The following is a 27,056-nucleotide window of genomic DNA, read 5'->3' as shown; positions in this document are numbered from 1 at the left end:
GGGAAAGTGGCAGGGGTGGCGGTGGTGGTGTGATGAATTGGGAGATTGGGATTGACATGTATACACTAATATGTATAAAATGGATAACTAATAAGAACCTCCTGTATAAAATAAATAAAATAAAATTCCAAAAACATTTTCAAAAATTAAGAAAAAAAAGGAAAAGGGCTTCCCTGGTGGCGCAGTGGTTAAGAATCCACCTGCCAATGCAGGGGACACGGGTTGGAGCCCTGGTCCAGGAAGATCCCACATGCTGCAGAGCAACTAAGCCCGTGCGCCACACCTACTGAGCCTGCATGCCACAACTACTGAAGCCCACGTGCCTAGAACCCATGCTCTGCCACAAGAGAAGCCACCACAATGAGAAGCCCACGCACTGCAATGAAGAGTAGCCCCTGCTCGCTGCAACTATAGAAAGCCTGCACGCAGCAACGAAGACCCAACGCAGCCATAAATAAATAAAATTTATATTAAAAAAAAGATTTAAAAAAAAGAAATAAGGATCATATGGGATAAAAGTCTAAGCTACCTTTATTCTTTAGTAACCTATTAGTTTACATAGTAAAGGAAGTTTTAAGGTAACCTGTTTGGATACAGTTAAGAGAAGCCTAGACCTTTGTTACCAAAGACTCTACTGACATGGCCTGGAGGGCTCAAAACACAGAGAAATGGAAAGGGAAGTTCCTTTGCTCAGGGTACAAACTGGGACCTCAGAAAAGCTGCCAACAGGGATAAAAACTTACTGGTTTCAAATTAACATTCTGTATATAGAGGGATAAAGGCCAATAGCCTTATGGTTGACCTTGGATTTGGGACTAAGCAGGTGGCAGCAATAAGCATCTGTTTGAATCCCACACGAGGTCTAAGCCTGTGGGTGCTTCCAGACAACCAGTGACACCTGGGCAAAACTGAAGGACTCTGTACCTGGTTGGTCCTTAAGAAAGGAGTTGAGACTGTAAGATTTGATTTTTTTATTAAGATATTTTACCATTAGAGAATACAAAATTTAAAAACACAGAAAAATAGAAAAAACATAGCAAATCCTACCATTTAGTGACAACTACTGTTAATGTCTTGGTGTGTTTTATCTATCGATTGATTCATTGAATATAAATATTACTTCAGGCCTGCGGTGAATGGTGCTAGGCCCTGGGGAGCACTGAGGTCAACACAACAGACACTTCGTTAATCTCCAGCATCTCCTTCCAGTCTCTTCCTGGGCATTTTTTTGTACATGCAGAAATGATTCAAAGTTCTCTAAAGTTACAGGAACGGTCTAAAAATATTGTATAAGAAAACTCACTTCCTTAGTTCTGTTCGTTGTTTTATATACCTTGGACACCTCAACTTTCATTGAATCAGGAAGATGTTATCTCTCTTGTTGTTCTCACTTGTCATGAACTCAAAGGGGTTAAGATGAATAGGGTATCAATTAAGAAAAATTATGTTATGGGAGTAGAATCCTTAGGGGTTTCTCCATCTCCAGCTCCATCAACTTTCTAATGTTCTCTGAGTCACTTTTTCCTTCGGTGTTTCTGCTTCTAGGTGGAGCGTCTTCTCTCCAAGCAGTCTGTCCTTGCATCTCCTAACTGGAGGCTACCACTGCTCAGTCTCTGCCCAGCACAGAAGCAGCTCACCTCCAGGGGTCTCAATCCCACCTCTTTCTCCTGTCATTCCTGGTCCTCAAGAGGCCCTGTTGAGCACTGCCCAGGTCCACTTGGCTCTCTGACTGACCCCCTTTGGCGACAGTAGCAGATGCTGTTGGTGTCCATCTGAAACGACCTGCAGCTGCAGTAGACAGTTTCCAACTTGCTGATAGCGCCCCACCCCAAGCACCTGTGTCTTCTCTCTGTGGTTCTCAAAACAGATTCTTCACCATTTTCATGTTTTCGGAAATCAATTATTTACAAAGTCTTTGCTCCCATGCATGTATGTGCTCTATATGTTTGCTGTTCTTTCAGCAGTGACCTTAGCCAGGGGTGGTGGTGAAAGTGGAAATGTATTGAGGCTAGATTTCTACCCTAGGTGGTGTGTGTGTGTGTGTGTGTGTGTGTGTGTGTGTGTGTGTAAATCAGCTCTTTTTTTTCCCCCTTTTTTGTTTTTTTTTAATTTGGCCTCACTGCATGACATGTGGGATCTTAGTTCCCCAACCAGGGATTGAACCTAGGCCGCACAGTGAAAGCACCAAGTTCTAATCACTGGACCACCAGAGAATTCCCATCTTTCTTTTTTTAATTAAAAAAAAAAGCACGCCTATGGTTAGAAAATATGCATATCAAACAGTACACAGACCCATTCAGACTCTTAGTCTCCTTCCCAGAAGCAACAACTAGTGCCAGATTTCTGATGTATTCTTCCAGAAATATTCCAAGTATAAAAAGCACAAGTATCTAATATAGATTCTCTTTTTTTTACATAAAGGAGAGTATAATATACACTTTAAATTTCACCATATATATTGGGGTTCACTCCAAATAGAGCTATTTTACTTTTTTTCCCATAAAAATGTTCTGTTGTTTGGAAATGCCATAATTTACTTAACCTATCCCTTTTGGACATTTGGGTTGTTTAACTCATTTGCTATCACAAACAACTCTGCTTTGAACATCCTTATATACATATTTTGTGTAAATACACTTTTGTCAACACTGAAGATTATCAATATCTTGTCTTTTGATAATTGGTAGGTGACAAAGAATATTTTCTTATTTCAATTTGCATTGCTTGTATCTTAAGCTGGATGTTTTTATATGTTTATCAAACTATTGATATTTCTTTTTCAGGAAACTGCCTGTGTTGCAGCAAAAATAGAAATGAAGTCTTCCCTCCTCTGAGAACAAGGAATATAAAGGGAACAGTGAACAGGCTAGAGAAGAAACATAACCTGGCCTGAAAGAGTTAATCACTCCTTGGTTTACTCTGTCACTAATTTGTAGTAACTAGATTTGTACTTTACAAAGCTAACCTCACTCCCTGACACTATGTAATCTACATTCGTCACCTATCACCCCTAACTGTGTGAGTTACATCCAGTACGTCTCACTCCCTATTATGTGCTGGCACTTACATTCTATACGCCCCTCATAACAAATCACCCCCTATAATTTTCGCATTTCAGAAACAAAGTCACCGGCCGATAAACCAGAGGCAAACGGACACAATTACCAGACTGCTTGACCCCAATTACCAGGCGGCCTGACGCCAGCTATGACTGTTTTGAAATAATGCAAAGGAAAGGAAGAATGCAAGACCTTTGATCCTTATCATATACTCCAGACTACGAGCCCCACATATAAAATCTTCCCTGTTTCCCAAGGAGTGGAGGCACAGTTCTTGAGGCGCTAGCCTGCTGTGTCTTCCCTTCTCCCTGGCAGAAAAATAAAGCCATCTCTCTCTTCCTCCAATATCTGTCTCCATATTTCTGTTCGGCCTTGGTGCACAGGGAAGCCGATATTTCGGCAACACCTTTTCCTGTTTCTGCCCATTTTCTTAATGATGTGTAAGATAAAAAATTCCTGTGTTAAGATTAGCCCTTTATTCAATCACCATCCTACAAACATGTTGTCTTTTGCTTTTTTAACCCAACATTCTTTTCACCCCAAATTTAAAACTTTGTATACAGTCTAATTTATTTCCTTTCTGGCTTCTGGGTTTTGTGTTGTGTTTAGAAAAGCCTTCCTCACTTCAAAATTATTTTGATAATTTATCCCGGTATTTTTCCAGATTCTTTGTTACATTTAAGACTCCAGTCTATCTTGAAATTATTTTAGGATAGCAATCAGCTCTAATATTTGCCTTTTCTAACCTTGGCTCTTTGATCAATGACCCAGCTTCCTGGGAGTTCCAGAACAGTCCAGATTTCCCAGATCCTTGGGGATGTGACTGTACCTGGCTTGATACATGGTTCGTTGTGACCTAGGGCCCCCAAGTCCTCTCCTGCTCACTGAGTGCTTGGCCCAGACCCCAGCAGGGAACCTGGGCAGGCCTCTCTCACTGGGGCATGTGGGCTCCAGGTGGTCCCACAGTGACCTGGATGCCCATTTGACTGTAACATGGGCTGTAGCACTTCCTCTGTAAATTCCTCTGGCTCCCTTCCACTCTTCCCTCCCATCCCATCTGTGCAGGGCCCTGCCAGCTCTTCTCTGAGGAAATTTGCACCATGCAGCAGCGGGAGGCCTCTTGAAGACTGCTTCACTGAGCCATGGTCTGCTCGGCTGTCCCTGTGCTACTCTTGGCCATGACTCTCCCTCTGATGGGATCACCACTTGCCCGAGAGTCCCAGCCTGTGAGTAAGACTGGGGTGAGGGAAGACCCAGGGAAGATCTGCAGAGGTAACGACAGGGGCCTCTGGGTGTGAGAGGCAGCAAGATGTGGGATGAAAGGATGGATGGAGGCGAGAGGGCTGGAGGGAGAGGAAGTAATGTATTTTGAAAAGAGGCTGGTTTGTTATAAGATCTCCGAGAGTTCAGCCTTATTTCTCAGGGTGTGGGGATAGCTTTTGTTTCTTTATTTGAATTCCTATGAACACCAGCGATGCCTGCTGCACTTTGGATAAAGGCTCTTCCAGTCAGGCTTGCAATTTAAAAACGAAAATAAAAACTTTCCAAACTTGGGCACCATTGGCATAGAGGACAGGAGAGAATCTGAGGAAAGGCAGCAGAGTTGGTTTAGCACTTTCTGGTTTGTGTTTTCTCCCAGGTGGATATCTCTATCATCTCTACCTCTAGCCACATCCCTATCTAGATCAATATCTGTTTTTAGACTGATCTCCTCACCCACACGCAGTTTTGAGAGAGGGAGGAATTGGTGAGGAAATAATTTACAGGCACCAGAGACTAAGGTATTGCCTGCCACTCACCCTCATGGCAATGCCTATGGAGGGAATAAAGCCCCCAGGCCTCTGGGCTGCAGGCAGCTCTGCCCAGCGCCCCCCAGCCCCCTCTGGAGTTCCAGACCCAGCCATTTCAATTAGCCTGGAGGCACGGGGACGGGTACATTCGGGAAGGAATTAAGCAAAGCATGTTGACTCTCCAGGGTGTGCCTGGTTCCTGGATTCAGGTGGGCTTTGCAGGCCTGGGCGGGATCCCTGGTGCTGCATCCCTGCACCTGCTACCAGAAGCCTGCTTTCCCCTCCTGAGGTGCCCGCTTGATTCCAGGCAAAAAGAGGAGCTTCAAAGAGACCAAGTCCTTCCAGATTAGCCAGGCTGGCCCCTGAGCGGCTTGGGGAAGAAGGTGTCCCCGGGAGAAATGTGGAGCCAGCTCTCCTCAGAGGTGTCTCCCCTGTGCTCTGCTCCAGGGACAGGGTCAGGCTGGAGGGGAATCAGGACAGCAATTGGACCAAGAACGTGGAGCAGGTGGTGAGTGGACAGACAGGAGGAGGAGGAGGGAGGGGGACGGGGAGCCTGGAACGAGGCAAGGAAAGAAAGAAAGGTCTGGAAGAGGGCACAGCCAGGGGGCTTAAGCGGGGTTAAGAGAGAGACTGGGTCTGGCGCTGGTCACACAGGTCTCTAGCTGTGAGGCCTTGAGAAAATCCTTCCTTTTAGAGAGTCTTGCCCACGTAAGGGGGTCGTTGGGAGGGTGATATGAGACAGCGCGTGTGAAGGCACTGTAGCTGGATGAGGAGTGACCATCTTCCTGGGTCCTGTCTGCACCTGGACAGGCTATGGGAGGTGCGATGTGCTCTGCTTCCTGGCGGGGACAGCGAGGTATGGGGCCCAAAGGCCACAGGCCCGTAGCTGCCTCTCCTCTCCAGCTGTCCCCTCTCTCCTACAGAATCGGTCCTGGTCTCCGTCTATGTACAGCTATACTTTTCAAGTGAGCGCCGGCCGGCGGCACTCTCTGGGCCCCTGACTCTCCCCACCGCCTCGGCTTCCTCTGCCCCAGTAACTCTCACTGGCCTCAGCCTCACAGCCGGTGGGGTGGCGGGAATTCTACTGACCCCTGCTTCTCAGTGGCTCTTAGCTGTTTGCATGGGAAGGGGGTTCAGAGTGCAAGCAGCCCAGCCCTCCCGCAGCCCCCTCGTCTGAGATACTGTGAGCTCCTCCCTATTTCTTGGAGGGTCTGTGTGGCCCAGCTCCTTCCTCACCTCCCATCAGACAGACCTCCCCCTCCTGCCCCACGTCCCATCTTCTAAACTTTGGCAGAGGCCTAAGGGGCAGATGACCACGGGCCCGGGCTTCGCCACTGCCACCTCTGATGCCTTTGCCCCACACGCGCCGCTGCTTTGAACTCAGGCTGAGAAGGCGATGCCTGTGACCTTGGGATTGCTCCCGACACCCAGCCTTAGAGCCTCACAGGCATCAGGGGCTGGGCTTTCCCAGACAGCCTGCTCACTTCTTATCCCCCTTCCCTCTGTCACAGAGTGCGATGTCACCCATAAGGGGTGTAGCTACTGTGCTTGCCTCTCCAGGTACCAGTGGAACGCCAGCATCTGCTCCCATCACCGGCCCTGCCAACCCCCCATCAAGCGCCGGCCTTGTGGCTGCCTTGTCTTCAGCCCTGCTGAAGCCGGGTACTGCCAGCTGCTGCCACCTGGTGAGGAGGGTTGGGAACGTGAAAACCAATGGCCCTGAGTGAAAGGAACCCTCTCTGTGTTTTTTCCTCTCTGACCCCCGTATCTCTGCCAGCTAGTGGCTCCTCTGGGTGAGAGAAAATGCCAGGCATCATAGCAGATCACAGGCCCTGCGCCTGGGACAGGAAGAGGGAGATTCCAATGAACGACAGGGCTCCGAGACAGGTGGACAAAGAGAGGAAGTTCCCTCCCTGGGGGAGGGGGAGTCCTAGGCCAAAAAGCTTCCCCGTTTGGTTCCCACTGACAGTTAGGGTCTTCCAGGCTGGATTGCAGCAGCCACAGTCCTCCAGGGACAAAAGAGAACAGAAAATGTTAGGTGGGGAGGGAGGGAGGAGGGATGGGCTTCAGAAGATGGGGAAGGAGGGAGAGCTTAGCTGCCTCAAGGGCCACAAGTTTCTGCTCCGGGGGTCCTATCTTTTGCCTCCCACAGTCCCCGCGGCCCTGAGCCTCAACTCCTGGCTGCAGACGCCTGGCGACACCCTGCACCTGACCCTCCTCACAAGCCAGGAGACCACCAACCTGAACTGGTTCCTGTGGCCCACAGGGAGCCCCAGTCCCATCCTCCTGCGGGCAGGGTCACGTGAGTCCTTGACCTCCAGCTGGAACCGGGCTGTCCTCAGCATTGTCAACATCTCCCATAAATGGGCAGGTAGCTCACCTGTCCTTCCCTCCTCTCTCCTCCCCTTCTTTTTTTCCTCCTCCCTCTCCTTCCTTCTTGTCTTGTCTTCTCTTCTTTTCCCTTATCTCCGTTTATTCACTCTGGGGAAACTAAGGCTAACAGGCCCATTGATGTGAAGAATTATAATGAGAGAACACTGAAAGCGTGGTCTCAATTTCAACTGAGAACAGATGCAGGTTTTTCTTCACGATGTTGAAATGGCAGCGGGTGGCGCAGGAAGGGCATCTACTGGGGGCAGAGAGGTTCACCTTAGGATGCATGGCTACAGGCTAATAACAAAGGGTCAGGATCTCGTCTTCCTCCTAGAAATCCTTTGGGGGACAGGGATCTTTCCTTCTGGGGTTAAGCTGAGGCTGGATGGAGAGGACAGACCTAGGGTGTGGCTGGGGAAGCAGCAGAGACCCTGTGGCGCAGGTGGGGGCCAAGCGGCCGGGAGGTGCAGCAGGTGTGTGTCTGCAGGTGAGTACGTATGCTGCTTTGAGGCCCGGGGATTCAGGTGGGAGCTGCACCAGATGGTGAGGGTGCCCCTGCAGGTGACAGATGTGGCTGGGCTCCCAGACCAGCTCTCCATCTCCTGTGCCACCTCCCCTGGCTTCCAGCTGAGCTGCTGCATCCCCAGTGCCCACCTGGGCTACATGGCTTCCCGGAGCCCCAGAGACGGCAACGAAGGTATGGAAAGGGGCTGCTTGGCAGGGCTCAGGGGAGAGGGGGCAGCTAGTTGCCCCCAGGCAGCTGGCTCTCCAGCTCCCTGGAAGCAGAGGTTGCAGTTCAACCTGGGCGTTCAGGGTCCAAGTCCAAATCTGTTTTTACCCCAATTCTGTTCATACAACAATAAGCACACGTGTATAGACAGCTTTTGCATAATGCTTCCATTCACACGATCTCCGTGAACTCACACGATATTATTCTGTGAGGTTCATTTGATGATGGTCCCATTTTACAAACGAGTTCCCTGTGGCTTCAGGGCCTGGAACTAGTAAGAGACGCCCGGGAGGGTCCCCTTCCCCCCAAACCCAAGCTCTTCCTTCAGTAGTTTGCTGCCCACATACAATTCAGCTCATCTCCACTGCTTCATCCACTTCTGAAATTGCTAGAAAGACTGCCGAGGCACCTCTCAGACCCTGGGGTCTCGGTATGTCCCTGGCCCAGTGACCGTTCCCTTCTCTTGTCTCCCCCTCAGCCTCCTTATTCAACACGCCGGACTCCCAGTGCTTCATGCTGGCTGTTCAGCGATGCCCTGCAGCCGACACTATGTTCACTTGTGACCTGCAGAGCCCGGGACTGAGCCCTCTCAGGGTTGCCGTCTCTGTCACCGTCATCCAGGTACTTGGGGCCTGGGGTCCAGGTGGCTGACCTCTCACCTGCTCGTCCTGGGAGCTGCTTCCTGATGTCTCCCTGTGCTGGGCAACAGGGCCAGACCCCACACACTGCATGGGTTTCTGCCCAAGGAAAGGCTCGGGCTAGACTGGGTTGCTGAGCCTTCCCTGGTATCATTTCCAGGTGGAGACACCACCCGCCCTGAGGACTCTTCAACTATCGCCTGGAACGTCACCAAGACTGGCCATGTGGCACAGGCCCCGTGTCCCGGGAAGAGGAGGGGCATATGGTGAAGAGGCCTTGTAGGCCTGAGGGGGTCTGGGGGCCCATCCACAGCAGCTGCATGGACACGGGGCTCCTGGCCTTGCTTCTTAGAGCCCGGGTAAAGCTTCTGACCCTGCTGCCCACGTGCTCCATCCTCCACGACCTATCCGTTCCTCACTCAGGACCCAACTTTAGAGTCCTTTCCCCCAGAGACCCAGCCCGAAGGGTATTCAGGTTCTCCGAACTGGAGGCCTGGCAGAGCCAGGAAGCAGGTGTGGGGCCCCTCAGAGCGGCCAGAGCTCTCATGGCAGGGAGGGTGCAGGTCCCAAGCCTTAATCCCAACAAGGGTCTGCTCCATAAAACTTGGTGTCAGTTTCTTCCACGTGGCTCGCTCCCCTCTCTGCTTCCTACTCCCCTGGGACAGGGCGCGGATCTGGGGAGAAAGGAGGTGGACTGGGGAGGAGGTGGCCCCTCCTTCTAGAGGGCTCACCCACGCCCACCCCCCTGCTGTCTTATCTGCCTCAGCTGCTGAGGGCAGGCCAGGGCTGGCCTGTGGACGAGGTACCACAGATCTTGGCTCAGCTGCTGGAGCGGGCAGTGGTGGTGACCTCACCCACCGACTTATTGGCACTGGTGGCCACCATGACAATCCTGGCCAAGGTGGTGGCACATGCCAGAATACAGCTCAACGGCAGTGCCCTGGAGGTGAGATCCTTGAGCCACATCAGGGGCCATCTGGGTAGTGTGGGCTGGCAACTCTTCACCTCTGGGCATTTCTGTCCCTCTGACATCACCACGGGCTGTCAGATGGCAGACTCTTCTAGAGTCCAAGTGTCTGCTCCTCTGGTCCATTTCTCCTCTTGGATACCAGTCTCCAAGGCCACGGAGTGTGGAGGAGGCCTGATGCTGGGAACACATGGGAGGTCAGGGAAGGCAGGGAGGGGTGTGGAGACAGGAGTTCAGAGGCCTTCACGCACATGCAGATATGCGGGTATGACGTGAATCCCCCCGTGCCCACACACAAGGTACCTATGTGGAGATACTCAAACGTACTTGGCTTTGCTGGACTCACCTAAACCGGCTCTCAGTATAGGCATCAGTTGCTGACCCAGAAGCTGCAACCAAAAGAATAATCAGGGACAGTGACACTACACTGCCCAGCCTTCGTGTCTGGGAATATGCATCACATGGGGCCGCAGGCATGCAGGTGGCCCTCTACTTCAGAACGCGTGCCCTCTACCTCTGGGCAGCATTCCTAGCTTTACAGACCTGTAGGGGTCCCCTTAGGACCTGGGTGGCCTCAAGGGATGGAAGGGGGAGAAGGGTCATCAGACGGAGGGGTGGGATGTGCATCAAGGGCCACATACTTGAAGATGCCCCAGCGGTCAGCTGAACAGCCCTCCATTCTTCCTGTCCAGAAAGCCTTCACCAGAGGAGATGGGCACAGCTAGAAGCCAAGAGAAGACTGGGGTTTTAGGGCAAGCTCTCCAACAACAGAGAAAGCACCCCAGGCAGAGGACACATTCAGGTTCTTGGGCTCCTGATTATAACCTGGACTCCTGGTGACTCTGGATTGTCCCTTGTTTCTCCCTGAAAATCTGCCTCCGGTTAGCATTTGAAGGGAAAAGGTAGGATCGGAATGCACGGGAGTCACTGTAGCTGAGAGCAAAGTTCTTAGGATTTTTGCTGCCCAGGCAGGAGGGCAGGTGAAAATGTAAAAATGGATACAACCTCGTCAAAGGAGAGCTGGCAATAATAATAATTGCCCTGCAGTTGGGCCTTTCCACCCCTTCCTAGGCCACAAATGAAACCTACATCCCAGAACACAGCAAAGGAGGAAGTTAAGATGCCAGGTGAGAAAGAAGCATTCTTGGGAGCAGCGTGACCAGCGTGGAGTGAGGCCGAGTGTACAAAGGTCTTTCCAACAAAGCTCTAAAAAGAAAACTCCTCTTCATATACCTGTCCCAACCTAAAGGGTGGAAAAAAGACTTCTTCAAGTAGACATTTCTAGAGGGGCTGAAGAAGGTGGAGGCCTCGGAAAGCAGATGGCGTAGCTCCCACTGCAGGGAGTGTCACCACCACCAACCCTTGACTCAGTTCACTCTGAAAATTCCTTTTCACACTGTCGAATTTTTAATTACCCTGAAAAACCATTGTTTTGAAGGAACTGCCATTGGTGGGTCTGGTGTCCAGAGGAGAGGGTAGCTTGCAGAGGCTTTAGGGCGAGCTCTTTCATGGGGAAGACAGAAGCTCTGAGTGACCCACAGGCAGAGCCGTGTTCCTTCAAGGGTGTCGAGGGTGTGTCCTTGAATCCAGGGATGGGTCCTGGCCAATCCTCTGAACCCTTTCCGCCTCCCAGAGCTCAGCCCTTGGGAAAGATAGGCTTCTGTTTTCACTAGTCACGCTCGTCTCTCTGGCAGCTTACCTGTTCCCCACCTGTGACCATCAAAGCAAGAAAAGTATGAAAAACTAACTAAAGCTACCTAATGAATAAGGCTGCCTTTGCTGTAAAAATAATCAACAGATATCAAAGTTCAAAATAATTACAAGTAAAACTGTCTCAACCAGTTTTTAACTAATCAACAGTTCATGTTACAGATATATTTGATAAAAATGATCTTATTTTAACTATTCAGTGATTTCTTGTCTGATTATTTCTTCTCTATAGATACAAAGAAAGGATAGCTTAATTGACAGGAACTCTGATCTTCTAAACATTGGAGGCCAAGGGGAGAATTTGGTTCATTTCTTTTCAAAATTTAGGAAAAGGTGAAGTTAATAGGTCCCTCTTTCTTTAATCTCTGTAAAATACATTACTATAAAATGTAAGTTTCATAGACGTATGCATGTATACAAAAAGTCACTGATATGAGAACATTTGTAAGAATGCGGTATAAGTTTTAAAGTAGAGAGAAAGATAACACAGACTGCCAAGAATTAAGGAGAAAAGATGACAAACACTGACATTTAAAAAATGACAGGATCAAGCTAAGACTAGATATAGAGAAGAAATATTTAAGAAACGCCTTTAGAGGACACCAAGAAGTCTAGCTGAATTATCTTACAGAATCCACAAGGGGATGCTCACAGGACTCTGAAAGTTTTTTAAAGTAAATAAATGAAAAATATCCGACAAATGTTTGTTAATTTAAAAATTCATGGATATTTTTATAAAGTGGAATGAGGATGTTTTCTTTCGAAATAAAAAAGTGATATACTAACCACATGCCACTGAAAATATTTTTCTTACATACACTGTATCTCCACTTAAGGATTTGTGTGAATATTTTAATTGCGTATAAACCAGCTCAAGTATTTCTCTGAATGGATTCAATCATTCTTTCAACTAGAACGTACCAACTCACCAGGACACCTGCAATGTCTCTGTGCCTCACACCTGTTCCAGCCCTCACAGGAAGCAGCAGCTACTGGAATCCCGTGGGGGCTTTGCCTTGCTAGTTTCCCTGGCAACAGAGTCAGGTCTCAATGCCACTTTCACTTTTTAAAATATTTATTTATTTTTAAATTAATTCATTTTTTATACAGCAGGTTATTAGTTATCTATTTCATACATATTAGTGTATATATACACTTTCACTTTATTAACAATTTACAGTCTTGTTTTAATTATAAAAATTTTTTTTGAAAAATTCAAGTAATATAGAATAGAAACAGCAGATTCCTTTCCTGAGTATGCTTCTGTAGACATGTGTTCTCGTTTTCCTTCTCAAATGATTGCACACACTCAGTGCATGCTCTGCTGCTAAAAGCACACCTGAGAATGGATCAATGAAATGACATTAAGCCTTTGTTCACTTGGCTCTCACCATAAAAAAAAAAGGAATGAAAAAGAATGCTCTGGAGGTAAATACAAGAAGGTGAGATATAGCAGCAATTCCATTTCTAAAAAGAAGGCTTAAAGAAATAAGTAAACAAGTGAACAGATGAATGTACAAAGGGTGTGCACTCTAGTGTGTTTACATCCTCAAAAAAGAGGCACTTGGTGAAACAAATTAGGATATATCCATACAAAGGAATGCTATGTGGTCATTAAAAATGATGACATATAGCTACCCCACTAATATGAAAAAATGCTACATAGCTAAGTAAAACAAAAGGGTTCCAGAACACCATTATACCAGGCAATTATGTTCTATATGTCCACATAAATACGTACACATTAAAAAGGAGAGAGATCAAAATATAAACAGTGGGTATGTCTACTTGATCTTTCATTTTCTTCTTCTACTCTATATTGTTTGAATTTTTTACGATGAGCATCTCTTTTTATATTGGAAAAAAAATGGTTTTCAAAAGGTTTCCCTACGGGCTTCCCTGGTGGCACAGTGGTTAAGAATCTGCCTGCCAACGCAGGGGACACAGGTTCGAGCCCTGGTCTGGGATGATTCCACATGCCACGGAGCAACTAAGCCCGTGCACCACAACTACTGAGCCTCCGAGCCACAACTACTGAGCCCGAGTGCCACAACTACTGAAGCCAGTGCGCCTAGAGCCTGTGCTCCACAACAAGAGAAACCACCACAGTGAGAAGCCCGCGCACCACAATGAAGAGAACCCCCCCTCGATGCAACTAGAGAAAGCCTGTGCACAGCAATGAAGACCCAACGCAGCCAAAAATAAAATAAATTTATTAAAAAAATTTTTTTCCTGAACATTTTGCATATTTAAAAATAGAATATTGACAAGCAAAGAAACACAAACAAAATACGCCCTGGAATTTAAGTTTGTACAGAAGGATAGACTATATTAGGGGTTCCTGGGGAAGCTGTGAACTCCCTATCTGGAGTTCTGCTTTGGGAATCAGTTGATCACTGACGGTTCTTTAAGTGTGGAAGGGAAAAGGGCTCCAATTTGAGTATGACATTGAGTACAAACACTGCCAACATGTCTAAATGCTTCTTCTCTTTCACAATAATCTATTTATTTTCAGAATAATATGTCTACTCACTATTTTTGTCCTCCAATCCCCACATTCTCCCACTTCCTCTCCATCAATGATCCCTCTTCATTGAGGAAGCACAATAAACCAGTTCAGAGTCCCCCAAAACCACAGCGGATATAGGCAGAGGGACTCTGAGTCATCCACTAAAATCTGAGAAAGCCCGGGAGACCCTGCTACCGCCTTTTACTCCTCAAGAAAGACCGGAACTTCAGAGGCCTTGAGAAATAAGCAAAACTGAGAAAGGATGGGGGAGAAGACAGGCGGAGAAGCAAACAGCTAGGGGCAGGGAAGAGTGGTGGGGAGAGGGTGGGGAGAAGTTGGGGAGCTGACCTTCTGAAATTTGAATGAAAGAAGATGAGGGCAAATAAAGGCTCCACTCTCAATTGGTTATTTGGTGGAACAGAGGGTCTAATTAAAGTTTTACATGAAAAGAGAGACACTTTTAAGTTGGGATCTTTAAAAACATAATCAGTTTAAGATATTTAAGAACAAACATCAAGAAGGTGTCTATAATCACCACAGCCAAGGATGATCTTTTGTAGCAGTCATGCTAATGAAAATAACGTGGCTCTCTCTATACATATAAAATGTTTTGAAATAGTACATAACTTTAACCTGTGTGCTCCTCTCCAATCCAATTCCACTGTCCCCTACCTAGAGGTAACTTCTTTTCTGAATGTTTTCCCTTACCTTAAAAAAAATTTTTTTTAATTGTGGTAAAATACACATAAAATGTTATCATTTTAATGATTTTTAAGTATACAGTTCAGTAGTGTTAAGTACATTCACACTGTAGTGCAACCAATCTTCAGAATTATTTTCATCTTCCAAAACAGAAATCCTATACCCAATAACCCCTCATCCCCCCTCCCTCAAGCCCTGGCAACCACCATTCTACTGTCTTTATGAATTTGACTGTTTTAAATACCTGGGACAAGTAGAATCATACAGTATTTGTCTTTTTGTGACTGGCTTGTTTTACTTAGCATAATATCCTCAAGCTTCATCCATGTTGTAGCATGTGACAAGACTGCCTTCCTTTTTAAGGCTACATAGTATTCTATTGCATGTATATACACATTTTGTTTATCCATTGGTCCATCAGTGAACACCTGAGTTGTTTCCAAGTTTTAGTTATTGTGAATAATGCTGTTATGAACATGGGTGTATAAATATTTCTGAGACCCTGCTTTCAATGCTTTTGTATATATACTAGACCTGGAATTGCTGGATCATATGGTAATTCTATTGGGTTGGCCAAAACGTGCCTTTGGTTTTTCAGTAAAAATAGAAGACACATTTTTCCTTTTCACCAAGAACTTTATTCAACAATGTATTCACCCTTTTATTCCACTACCTTCTGCCATTTTTCAGGCAACTTCGTAATTCCATCTCCCCAAAACTTTCTTTGTGAGCAAAGAACTGTTCCAGGCGCCTTTTACAGTCTTCCAGGGAATTGAAATTTTTTCCATTAAGAGAATTTTGTAAAGACCGAAATAAATGGAAATCCGAAGGTGCAATGTCTAGTGAATACAGAGGATGAATCAGAACTTCCCAGCCAAGCTGTAAGTTTTCACCTGGTCATCAAAGAAACATGCGGTCTTGCATTACCCTGATGGATGATTATGCGTTTTCTGTTGACTAATTCTGGACGCTTTTTGTCAAGTGCTGTTTTCAGTTGGTCTCAATGGGAGAAGTACTTGTTGGAATTAATCGTTTGGTTTTCCGGAAGGAGCTCATAATAGAGGACTCTCTTCCAATCCCACCATAAAAACATCTCATTCTTTAGATGAAGACTGGCCTTTGGCGTGGTTGGTGGTGGTTCATTTCGGTTGCCCGACAATCTCTTCCGTTCCATATTTTTGTACAGTATCCACTTTTCATAACTCATCACAATTTGTTTTATTGATGAAAACAGAACGTTTTCATTACGTTTAAGTAGAAAACCCCATGCGGAAATATGGTCAAGAAGGTTTTTCTCACTTAACCTATGTGACACCCAAACATCAAAGTGATTAACATAATCAAGCTGGTGCAAATGATTTTCAGCGCTTGGATATTTTGAGTATGTCGGCTATCTCCCGCGTGGTATTATGTTGATTGTTCTCAATTAATTTCTCGATTTAATTAATGTCTCAATTTGATCGCTATCAACTTTAACTGGTCTACTGACCATGGAGCATCATCCAGCAAGAAATCTCCAGCACGAAACTTCTCAAACCACTTTTGACATGTTTGATCAGTCACTGCACCTTCTCTGTACACTGAACAAATCTTTTTTTTTTTTGCATTTCGTTTGTGTTTTTACCTTTCCTGAAATAAGCATAATATGCCGAAAATGTTTTCTTCCATCTTCAATACTAAAATGGCTACACAAAAATTTACCAATTTTGATTTTTCTTAAATGCACGCTGATGTGACAGCTGTCACGTACAATCTAACAAAATTGTTTTGAATGAAGTTAAAGACGACTAAGTGCTACTAGAGCCATCTTACAGAAGAAAACCGAACGAACCTTTTGGCCAACCCAATACCTTTAATTTTTTGAGGACCTGTTATACTACTTCCCATAGCATCTGCACAATTTTACATTCCCATCAACAGTGCACAAAGGTTTCAATTTCTCCATATCCTCACCACTTGTCATTTTCAGGTTTCGTAATAGCAGCCATCCTATTGGGTGTGAAGTAGCAGCTCATTGTAGTTTTGACTTGCCTTTCCTCAACAATCAGTGACGCTGAACATCTTTTCATGTGCTCATTGTACATCTTCTTTAGAGAAATATCTATTCAAATTATTTGTTCATTTTAATTTTTTAAATAAATTTATTATTTTATTTATTGTTTCTGGCTGCGTTGGGTCTTCGTTGCTGCGCGCTGGTGTTTCTCTGGTTGCAGCGAGTGGGGGCCACTCTTCATTGTGGTTCACGGGCTTCTCATTGTGGCAGCTCCTCTCGTTGTGGAGCACGGGCTCTAGGCGTGTGGGCCTCAGCAGCTGTGGCACGCACTCAGTAGTTGTGGCTCGTGGGCCCTAGAGCACAGGTTCAGCAGCTGCAGTGCATGAGCCTGCTCCGCAGCACATGGGACCCTCCCGGACCAGGGATCGAACCCATGTCCCCTGCACTGGCAGGCGGACTCTCAATCACCGCACCACCAGGGAAGCCCTTTTGTTCATTTTAAAATTGGGTTTTCTATCTCTTGAGTTGCATAGTTCTTCATATATTCTGGATATTAACCCCTTATCAGATATGATTTATATTTTCCCCCATTCCATAGGTTGCTTTTTCACTGTGTCCTTTGATGTACAGAAGTTTTTAATTTTTATGAACTCCAATTTTTTTCTCTTTCCTGTTCTTTTGGTGTCATATCCAAGAAATCATTGCCAAATCCAGTATCATGAAGCTTTCCCTGTTTCCTTCTAAGAGTTTTATAATTTTAGCTTTTATGTTTAGGTCTTTGATCTGTTTTGAGTTAATTTCTGTATATGGTTTAATGCAGGGGTCCAACTTCATTATTTTGCATGTGGATATACAATTTTCCCAACACCATTTGTTGAAAAGACTGTCTTGGCACTCTCCTAGAAAATAATTTCACTATATGTGAATTTATATATGGGTTCCTTTTTAAACTATTAACTAAACCCCAGATTTCACCAGTTGTTTATTTTATTGGTGTCCTTATTCCGTTTTAGAATCCAACTCAGGATACTACATTACATTCAGTTCTCATGTCTCTTTCACCTCCTTTGGTCTGTGACAGTTTCTCAGTATTCTTTTATTTTTCATGACTTTGATAGTTTTGAGTACTGGTGAAGAATTTTGTAGAATGTCCCTCAATTCAGTTTTGTCTGACGTTTTCTCATCAATCGACTAGGTTATGAGTACTTGGAAAGAATACCACTAAGGTGAAGGGCCCTTTTGATGACCTCATACCAGGAGGTCTGTGATATCCACATGACAGTACCGCTAACAACCTTGGTCATTTGGTTAAACTAGTGTTTGCCAGGTTTCTCCACTGTTAAGGTTGCCTTGTTTTCTGTCTTCACACTCTATTTACTGGAATTGAGTCACTAAGTCCAGCCCACACTCAAGAGGGGAAGAGCATGATCCACCTCCTGGAGCCTGGGGTCTACATATATTATTTGGCATTCTTCTGTAAGATTTCTTTTTTCTTAACTGTTTTGGAAAATATTTTCACCTTGTACATAGGCATCCTAGAAATGTACTTAGTTTTGCTTATTTTTAAAACTTTGCTGTGGATGAACATTCGTTATTTACAATATTTTGCTATTAGACAGATGCTGCTATCAACACTTTTGTACATGTCTCCTGGTACTCATGTACAAGTTTCTCCAGGAAATATACCCAAGAGTGGAAAAGCTGGATTATAAACCATGTATCATATTCAAATGTACAAGATAACGCCAGACTGTTTTCCAAAGTGGTTGTATCAATCTACATTCTCACCAGCAGTGTATAAAAAGTTCCTACTGTTCTACATCCTTACTCACGCTTGGTATTCTCAGTCCTGTTCATTTTTGTCAGTCTAGTAGGTATAAAATAATACCTCACCATGATCTTGGTTTGGTTTTTCTTGATTACTAATGAGCATCTTTTCATGTTTATTCTGCATTTGTACATTATTTTCTAAAAAAATACCTGTTAATATTTTTTGCCATATTTTACGATGTTATCTTTCTTCTTCTTTTTTTTTTTTGGCCTCACCGCACGGCATGCGGGAGGGATCTTAGTTCCCCAACCAGGAACTGAACCCGAGCCCCCTGCAGTGGAAGCCCAGAGTCTTAACCACTGGATCACCAGGGAAGTCCCTATCTTCTTTTTGATTGACAGGAATTCTGTATACACCCTGGATCCTTTGTAAAATATATCTATATCATATATATCTTGTAAGGTATCTATCATATGTATGATATGATAGAGATATAAAAGATATATTTTTGATAAGATATATATATGTACATATATATGATATATATATGCACATCCTCTGTAAGTTATATCTGTATCTTCACCCCATTTGTGGCTTGTCTTTCCACTCTATCATATAAAGAACAAAGGTTCTTATTTCAACATAGGCCAATTTATAGATCTTTTCGTTTATGGTAACACTTTAAATGTCTTATTTAAGAAATTCTCCCCACCCCAACCTAAGGGTCATAGTGATATTTTTTTTTCTAAATTTTAAAGTTTTTTTTTTTTTTTTTGCGGTATGCGGGCGTCTCACTGCCGTGGCCTCTCCCGTTGCGGAGCACAGGCCCCAGACGCACAGGCTCAGTGGCCATGGCCCACGGGCCCAGCCACTCCGCGGCATGGGGAATCCTCCCAGACCGGCGCACGAAACCGTGTCCCCTGCATTGGCAGGTGGACTCTCAACCACTGCGCCACCAGGGAAGCCGCTTAAAAAGTTTTTTATCTTTTATATTTAACTTATCTAGAGTTAATACTTGTGATACGTAAATATAATGGTTTGCAGTATTAAAAACTCACATTAGGTGGAATTCACCAATGAAATCATGGGGAAATAAAGCTGGGACTCTCAAATAACCTTTTAAGAGGTTAGCACTTGCTCCCTTGCCCAATCTGTCCCTGAACTAGCGTATGATTCTGATTGCCAGTAACTTTCACAGACCTAAATGAAATTCCATGAACAGCTGCAACTGAGACTTTTGCTTCTGCAATGCACTAGCATACATGCTATTTAATGCAGTTCGGTTGTCAAAAAACTGAGAGAATTTTTAGTATGTTGACCAAATTTTTGAAATTTCTTTACATTTCATTAAACCCGGCAAACAGAAACATCTTCAAACGATAAAATAAATTTATTTCAATTGGGCACTGGGGAAAAAATGGTGTTATTCTAAAGCAGGACCTTCTTTATGATCCTAGCGGTTTCATGGTTGACTAAAATGGTTAGAAGTTACAAATGAGTAATCCAAGGCAAAATCTGTCCCTAAGCAAGGGAACCACCTTTTACCTCTAATAAAACAATGCAAATGGTTCTCTGATACTTCTCTACTTTATTAAGGTTAACCAACATGGTATTTATATATCTAAACATTTACTGTAAATTTTCAGTGACGTTTAGATTCTAAATTACCTTTCCATAATTAAGTTAAATTTAGGCACATTGGTTTGTATTTTATAGAAAACATTTATCTTTAGGTCACAAATAGGAATGAGCTATAATTTGCAAATGTTACAAAGGTGATTCCAAATCTCAGCTAAATTCTTTCCAAAATTGCAACCACTAATTCAGTCTTTCATAAAAATAGAGACCAAACACAATTGCTTAAACTTATCACTGTTGAGAGATTCTGGTAACTAAGAAATTCCTGAAAGAGTAATAAGCCGTGATTATTGGAAAGCTCAGAACACTGGCAAGGCTTAACTGCAAAGTGCTTAACAGAAGGCCACAAATTTTGTTTTCCTAAGAGGAGCTAGGAACTACGGATGTCACTGAGTAGTGCATTGAAATGGCATTGCCTAGGGTGAGTGCTGCACAGAAACTCCAGGTCACCTCTTCTTGATCTATTATTTTGGATAAGCTTCCACTATCATAGCATGGCCCTGTAAAGGAAAAAAAAGTTCAATTAGAGCAATCAAATGCAATGAATCCAGCCAGTACAGAGGCAGCATAGAACAATGGGAAAAATATAGGCTTTGGAACTTAATCCTGGCTCTGCCATTCAAATACTGTGCAATCCTGGGAAAGTTATTAGCCATTCTGAACCTCAACTTCCTCTCTAAAATGGGGTTCATGGTGCCCACTTCAGAGTATTTTTGTGAGCATTAGATAGCATACAATGTATGTATACACACACACACACATACATGTATACACATGTGTATCAGAGTCTATCTAGAAGGGTCTGACTCCTAGTAGATGCTCCGTAAGTGGTTACTATTAAAATAAGCCAGAGGGGCTTTTTTAGCTGTATAAAAATAAACGCAATACAGTGAATCCAACAACAGCCTTCTCTCTCTCCTAGGTAAGAAAACTGAGGCTTTGAGAGGTTAAGTTACTCATCCAAATCCACAAAGCTATTAAGTAACAGGGTCAGGACTTGAAACCAGATGATTCCAAAACCTGGTCTCTTCTTTACTACTCTATGCGGGTGAAGATGATGATTTGAGGTCCCACAAAGGTAAAAAGGTAGAAAATCCCTTTCCTAGTACTAGGCACAGTGCTATATCCAAGTTATCTCCCTAGTTGAAACCTAGTATAGAAATTAATGACTTCATGAGTCTAAATCCTATCTGATAATCATAGTCATTCTATCTTTTGGACTGCTATCAAACTAGTTAATAGCCTAACTAACCTCCCTGCTTCTAGATTCAATTCAATCCCCACAAATATTTATTAAACAACTATTATTTATAAGGCACCAAGCTGAACACTGTGTGGGTACAAAGTTTTGCTACACGGTCTGTATCCTCAATCTAATATACACTGTAGTTCAAAACAAACTGCTAAATACCTTGCTACAGGCACAAGCAAACAAAAGAATATGGATGGGAAGGATTGACTGACTTGGGGTTGTCCTAGAAGGGCCCATAATAAGGTAGAATATTCCTTCTCCTGTTTTATTTCAACTGTGTTGTTTTCATGTTCCAAATCTTTTATATTGCACTAGATCAGTGGTTCTCAACGGCAGTGATTTTGCTCCCTCCCCTCCCCAGAGGACATTTAGCAATGTCTGGAGATATTTCTGGTTGTCCCAACTGTGTGTGTTGGCAGGGGGGCGGGGGGGTGGTGGAGTGAGGGGGGTGGTTTGCTACTGGTATCTAGTGGGTAGAGACGTTAAACACCCTACAACACACAGCACAGTCCCCTCACCCGCAACAAAGAATTATCTGGCCCAAAATGTTACTAGTGCCAGAGCTGAGAAACCCTGATCCACAATGATGGATTCCTCCTTTGACCTAATCATGTTTGTAGCACGCATTTGGCTCTTGATGAAACAATGCCAAGTTTAATCTAGTTTCTAAGATGTATCATCTCCTTCTTCACTATACTGTAAACTTCTAGAGGTAAGTAATAATACTGGATATTATTTTTTGTTCACCCACAAAAGCACCTAGTTTTGTGTTATTAATCCTCTATGTGCTAGATTAAAAAATTAGGGAACAAACACTCAAAACCAAAGGACATTAACCTATGTGGACTATGCACTGTGTACAATGCTATGCACTAGTTACCTCCCACATTTAAATTTGGCATAGGAAGATAAGAGGGAGGGCTCCAGTCCTGATTTACCATGGTTTTCTGTAAATGAAGTTACAACAGATTAGAAAATACTTCTGATTGTGAAGTCTAAAATATTCCAACCTAAAAATAACTGATCCCTTGCTTCTTCAAAGTCTCTGAGAAAAAGCCATAAATAAAGGCTTTTAAACGTAAGATGTTTATACTTTTACGTATCTTATTCATCTTGGTCGGCAACAGATAGTTTCTGTGATCTGGAGAAAAATCAAATCTGTTTCCATCAGGGTTGGAAAAAAAAAAAAAGATTACAACCAGCCTTCCTTTTGGATTTTATTCCCACGTGAAATGCTATGGCAGGTAGGAAGTTTCGTCAGTAACACAAGTAAAGCAGATAGAAAAAAAATCTGTAGAAAACCATAATTTTCCTCAGCTAAACAGCAATAGGTTATCCAGAGGCAAATTAATTCTCCATTAAGGTATAGTTCAGTTCTCAAGAAAGACTTGGAGAGATTTTATGGATAACGTCTCATGGTGACTAGATAAATGGATAAAATTTTATTATTAAAGAAGAAAATATATCAAAGTGTGAATAATGATAGTGTCTGATGAGGGGATTATAAGTGATTATAATTTTATTTTCTAAATACTTTTTGTATTTTCATAATTTCCATAAGCAGCATATATAACTTTTATAAACAAAAAACATAAACATTATTTTAGGGGAAAAAAATAACTTGGATTTAAATAGATTCTTCCTTTCAAAGTACTATCAGAATTTAAGTTGTACTCCCTCCCCACAAAAATGGGCTGCTTTTTTTTTTTTTTTTTTTTGCAGTACGTGGGCCTCTCACTGTTGTGGTCTCTCCCGCTGTGGAGCACAGGCTCCGGACGCGCAGGCTCAGTGACCATGGCTCACGGGCCCAGCCACTCCGCGGCATGTGGGATCCCCCCGGACCGGGGCACGAACCCATGTGTCCTGCATCGGCAGGCGGACTCCCAACCACTGCACCACCAGGGAAGCCCAATGGGCTGCTTTTTTCCCAGTTGTCTGTCATCAGAAAAATCGCTCTAAGACTGTTTCAAATTAAGCTAAATCAAACATTCTTGGATGAATTTGTTTTGTTTCCAAGGAAATGACTTTCTGGAAGCTCCTATGATGCTTCTGTGACATACCTGCCCTCCAGCTGCACAGGCGGCAACTAACCCATACTGGCCTCCTTCCTTCTGTAATCTGTTGGCAGTTGCCATGACCAACCGACAGCCAGTGGCTCCAAACGGGTGCCCCAGGGAGAGTGATCCACCCCAGATGTTAAACTTCTCCAAAGGAGGCGATCCAACCTGGCTCCCACAAAAATAGACACAAATATAAAGATGAGTTTACTTAAGAATCAGACAAGGCTCGTAGTTAACAGGTAGTGATGGCAATAAAGGGAAGTAACTAACTTAAGACAAATCACAAGTTATTTTACTGCAAAAGAAAGAGTCTAAATCAATTCTGAAAGCCAGGGCCCACTTATTTTTCATCTAACATCAGAATGGATGAACAAAGACAACCTAAAATTTTGCTTTTATTTTTTGTTTTTTAACATCTTTATTGGAGTATAATTGCTTTACAATGGTGTGTTAGTTTCTGCTGTATAACAAAGTGAATCAGCTATACATATACATATGTTCCCATATCTCCTCTCTCTTGCGTCTCGCTCCTACCCTCCCTATCCCACCCCTCTAGGTGGTCACAAAGCACCGAGCTGATCTCCCTGTGCTATGCAGCTGTTTCCCACTAGCTATTTTACATTTGGTAGTGTATATATGTCAATACCACTTTCTCACTTCATCCCAGCTTACCCTTTCCCCTCCCCGTGTCCTCAAGTCCATTCTCTACGCCTGCATCTTTATTCCTGTCCTGCCCCTAGGTTCTTCAGAACCATTTTTTTTTTTAGATTCCATATGCATGTGTTAGCATATGATATTTGTTTTTCTCTTTCTGACTTACTTCACTCTGTATGACAGACTCTAAGTCCATCCACCTGACTACCAATAACTCAATTTTGTTTCTTTTTATGGCTGAGTAATATTCAGTTGTATATATGTGCCACACCTTCTTTATCCTTGCTTTTATTTTTTTCTAAAGAATTTCCAGGAGGTATTTTTCAACTAAGAAATAAATATATGTAATGAAACACAAAATTCTTCATAAGCAGCAGCAGCTTTCCTCTTCATATTTTTTTAAACCTCTTCATATTTTTATCAGCAGGTATTAAAGCTCCAAATAGTAAAGTGCTTTGGAAACTCAAGCTGTGTTTTGGCTACACTGCACAGCATGCAGGATCTTAATTCCCCAACCAGGGATCGAACCCGTGCCCCCCTGCAGTGGAAGCACAGAGTCTTAACCACTGGACCACCAGGGAAGTTCCTCGAGCATATTTTTAACCAGAAACTTACCTTGGTTTTTCTACCCATGTAGTTTTGTGCAAACCAGTCAGAATCCATGGCTTTCAAATTAGCCAAAATCTGACCCTAGAAAGGAAAATAACTCAATAAGGACCTTGTTAGTAATGTCCCTCAAGGCGTTCTTTGAGCTTGTCTAACTTTAAAGCTAAGCAAATCTTTAAATCAGTTTTCAGTGAATATTTCCCAAAGAAACAATCTGGTACTTTTGAAGGGCCTCAAAGTGACAGCTTCAAAAGGTATGTTTTTTAGCACTGTGTGTGTAGCCCTGGATTCCTCCCATCACGCCCTTCCCAGCAGTGTAAATCAGTACGTCAAATATAAAGCTCCACTCTTGTTTTACTCATATTAAATGATTATAGTCCTTTGATATGTGTCTTTAAAGTGACTTACTGAGAAAGCTTCATGAAATTCAAAAGCATCAATATCATTCATTGTTAATCCTGCCTTTTCTAAAACTTTTGGAGTAGCATATGTTGGTCTGAAAAGAAAAAAATAAGTGATACAATATTAAAACTTTAATTTTTAACCTAAGAGCTCCTTCATATTCCCCAAACTGAGTTCTACATAATTATCAGAGTGTCTTCCACTCACTCACTGATTCTACTGTACAAATATTAAGTGTTGGTGATACAATATTAAACTGAACAGACACGGCCTCTGCCCTTTGCAGTTGATATTCTGGACTCAGAGAAATAGATAATAAGCAAGTAAACAATTAATGAGAAGGACAAATTAATAATGTGAAGAGCTAGAAGAACACAGAGTTCAAAGGGTAGAGCATCAGAAGGGGTATGGCTAGTTAAAGGACATAATGGAGGCTAGTGAGGGTAGAGCCTCGTGAGGGAGGGAGAGGAGTCTAAGCATTAGGAGGCTTTTATAAAAAGCTATTCTGAAGACTGTTGCAGAGTGTGTGACAATGAAAAAAATGCTTATGACATCTTAATGTAAAACAAGAATACAAAATTGTATATATATTTTAATTATAAGTAGAAAAGTATAGGAAAAAGTGGAAAAGACTCCAAAACTATAAAATGATAAAGCAACATAAAAGACTATTATTATTTAAAAAACCCAACTCACAAGCCAATTATGAACTCAGGGCTTAATGTACTTTAAAATCTATGTAAGAAACATTGGTAACCAAGTATTTTTCATTATAATCCTAGGATACACACTGCTACCTACCCAAGTAAAAGCTGATCTTTTGGATCCTGAGACACGTACACGAAATCCCTAGGTAAAAGAAGAGAGAAGTTAGCTCTAGTACTAAAATAAAGAAACCAGAGGTAATTTATTTGAACACTTACTTTACCTCAAATATGCCTTCGGTTTATAACCCATGGCCAGAGCTTTTTCCTCTGCCAAAATCAGCACTGCAGATGCACCATCAGTCTGAAATGTTGACCGGAACAAAAATGTTAAATTCTGCAGCCTCTCTGGTGGTCTTTATTCAGCCACCTTCTATGCCCTGTTCCTAAATCTACCAACCAGTGACACTTATACAGTGCCTCTATATAACAAAACCTTTTCATTTTATCCATCGTTAGGTCACAAGTCAAACACACACACCGACCCACTTTTGGAAGACGAGGGTACAAGAGCATATTCAGAAAGTACCATAATTATCAAAATGGATGAGGAGAATAGGTAACTCTAGAAATATGTGTTCATGATAAACTAAAAGTTTTTTGCTTTTAGTGCAGAATATGAGGAATTTTATGAATTAAAACAATCTCCAAAAAAATCTCTCATTTACTGATTGATTTTTACATTTTCTGGACTGTTTCCCAGCTGCTTTCTGCCTGTGGCTTTGAGGTGATTTTCTTCTATTTATAGACTATAACAATCGGAGAAGAAGAAATAGGTAGATAGCTGAGAACATAAGAACCATGGCCTTCCCTCTCTGGACCTACCCAACGTGCTTTCTTCCAACTGACAACTGAGAAGTTGGGGGACAAAGAAGTACCACTCACAAAAGCCCTTTACCATTGCTTCAAAAAAGAGAGCTCAAAAAAAAAAAAACCCATTTTTCCAAAGGAAAGGAAACTACTCCCTAGAATTTGCAAAATCAAAACAATTTCTACCACATCAGACCATATTTTTACAACTCAGTAACTGTGAAGAGGCTATGTAGCCACTACTGATAGGCGGGCATAAAGTCTGGAAACACAGGTGACTATACATAATGATATCACATCAATAACATATTCAATGTGCAGTTGTGCAAAACTGCAGTGAATGTGGTGCGTTAACAAAACCTCTGAAAATCCATGTATTTGTGATGCATTACCTCTGACGACTCGTGTTTCTGACTGCTGATGAATAAACCTGAACCTTTTGCACACCCCACAAGTAATCAAGGGGGCTCAGATCTGCCAAGAGTGTAACCCATACCATATGGCCCTATCATCCAACTTGGTTTTGGAAATAATCACCTAACCAGCCCTTCACCACTCAGGCTTTACAGAGTGGTACATCATCCTGTTGGAACCACTTCAGGCACCCTTGCCCGAGCTCAAGAGCAGGCATTAAATCATCATTTACCAAAGTCAAATATGTCAAACATTTGCCTATGTTTCTAGACTG

At 43.3% G+C, this 27,056-nt stretch overlaps 2 protein-coding genes across 8 annotated transcripts in view; one reads left to right on the top strand and one right to left on the bottom strand.

Moving 5' to 3' along the window:
* Positions 1 to 4,178: 4,178 nt before the first annotated feature.
* ADGRF3 (adhesion G protein-coupled receptor F3) lies at positions 4,179 to 10,282 on the top strand. Its single transcript, XM_032652229.1, is given in 11 exon segments — positions 4,179 to 4,285; positions 5,297 to 5,357; positions 5,773 to 5,913; positions 6,361 to 6,534; positions 7,002 to 7,220; positions 7,710 to 7,919; positions 8,431 to 8,589; positions 8,751 to 8,854; positions 8,857 to 8,949; positions 9,357 to 9,536; positions 10,250 to 10,282. Coding segments are annotated over 11 exon segments (1,458 nt in total). The 5' UTR covers positions 4,179 to 4,201.
* Positions 10,283 to 19,611: 9,329 nt separating this feature from the next.
* HADHB (hydroxyacyl-CoA dehydrogenase trifunctional multienzyme complex subunit beta) overlaps positions 19,612 to 27,056 on the bottom strand; it is a 38,269-nt gene continuing 30,824 nt past the window's right edge. For 2 of the 7 annotated variants that reach the window (XM_032653786.1, XM_032653787.1), the window contains 6 exons: positions 25,783 to 25,862; positions 25,656 to 25,703; positions 24,861 to 24,948; positions 24,462 to 24,536; positions 23,193 to 23,357; positions 19,614 to 20,380 (listed from right to left, as the gene is read on the bottom strand). In XM_032653786.1, the coding sequence (XP_032509677.1) occupies positions 20,345 to 20,380; positions 23,193 to 23,357; positions 24,462 to 24,536; positions 24,861 to 24,948; positions 25,656 to 25,703; positions 25,783 to 25,862 (492 nt within the window). In that variant the 3' untranslated portion in view covers positions 19,614 to 20,344. Of the gene's footprint in view, positions 23,358 to 24,461; positions 24,537 to 24,860; positions 24,949 to 25,655; positions 25,704 to 25,782; positions 25,863 to 27,056 lie in introns of all 7 variants that reach the window. The other 5 variants (XM_032653784.1, XM_032653788.1, XM_032653782.1 and 2 more) reach the window with 3 other exon arrangements.

This window comes from Phocoena sinus, chromosome 13 (genome assembly GCF_008692025.1).
Source record: "Phocoena sinus isolate mPhoSin1 chromosome 13, mPhoSin1.pri, whole genome shotgun sequence".
In the NCBI taxonomy this organism is placed as follows: domain Eukaryota; kingdom Metazoa; phylum Chordata; class Mammalia; order Artiodactyla; family Phocoenidae; genus Phocoena; species Phocoena sinus.
Note: the sequence above shows the minus strand (reverse complement) of the source record. Positions and strands in the feature narration are given on the sequence as shown.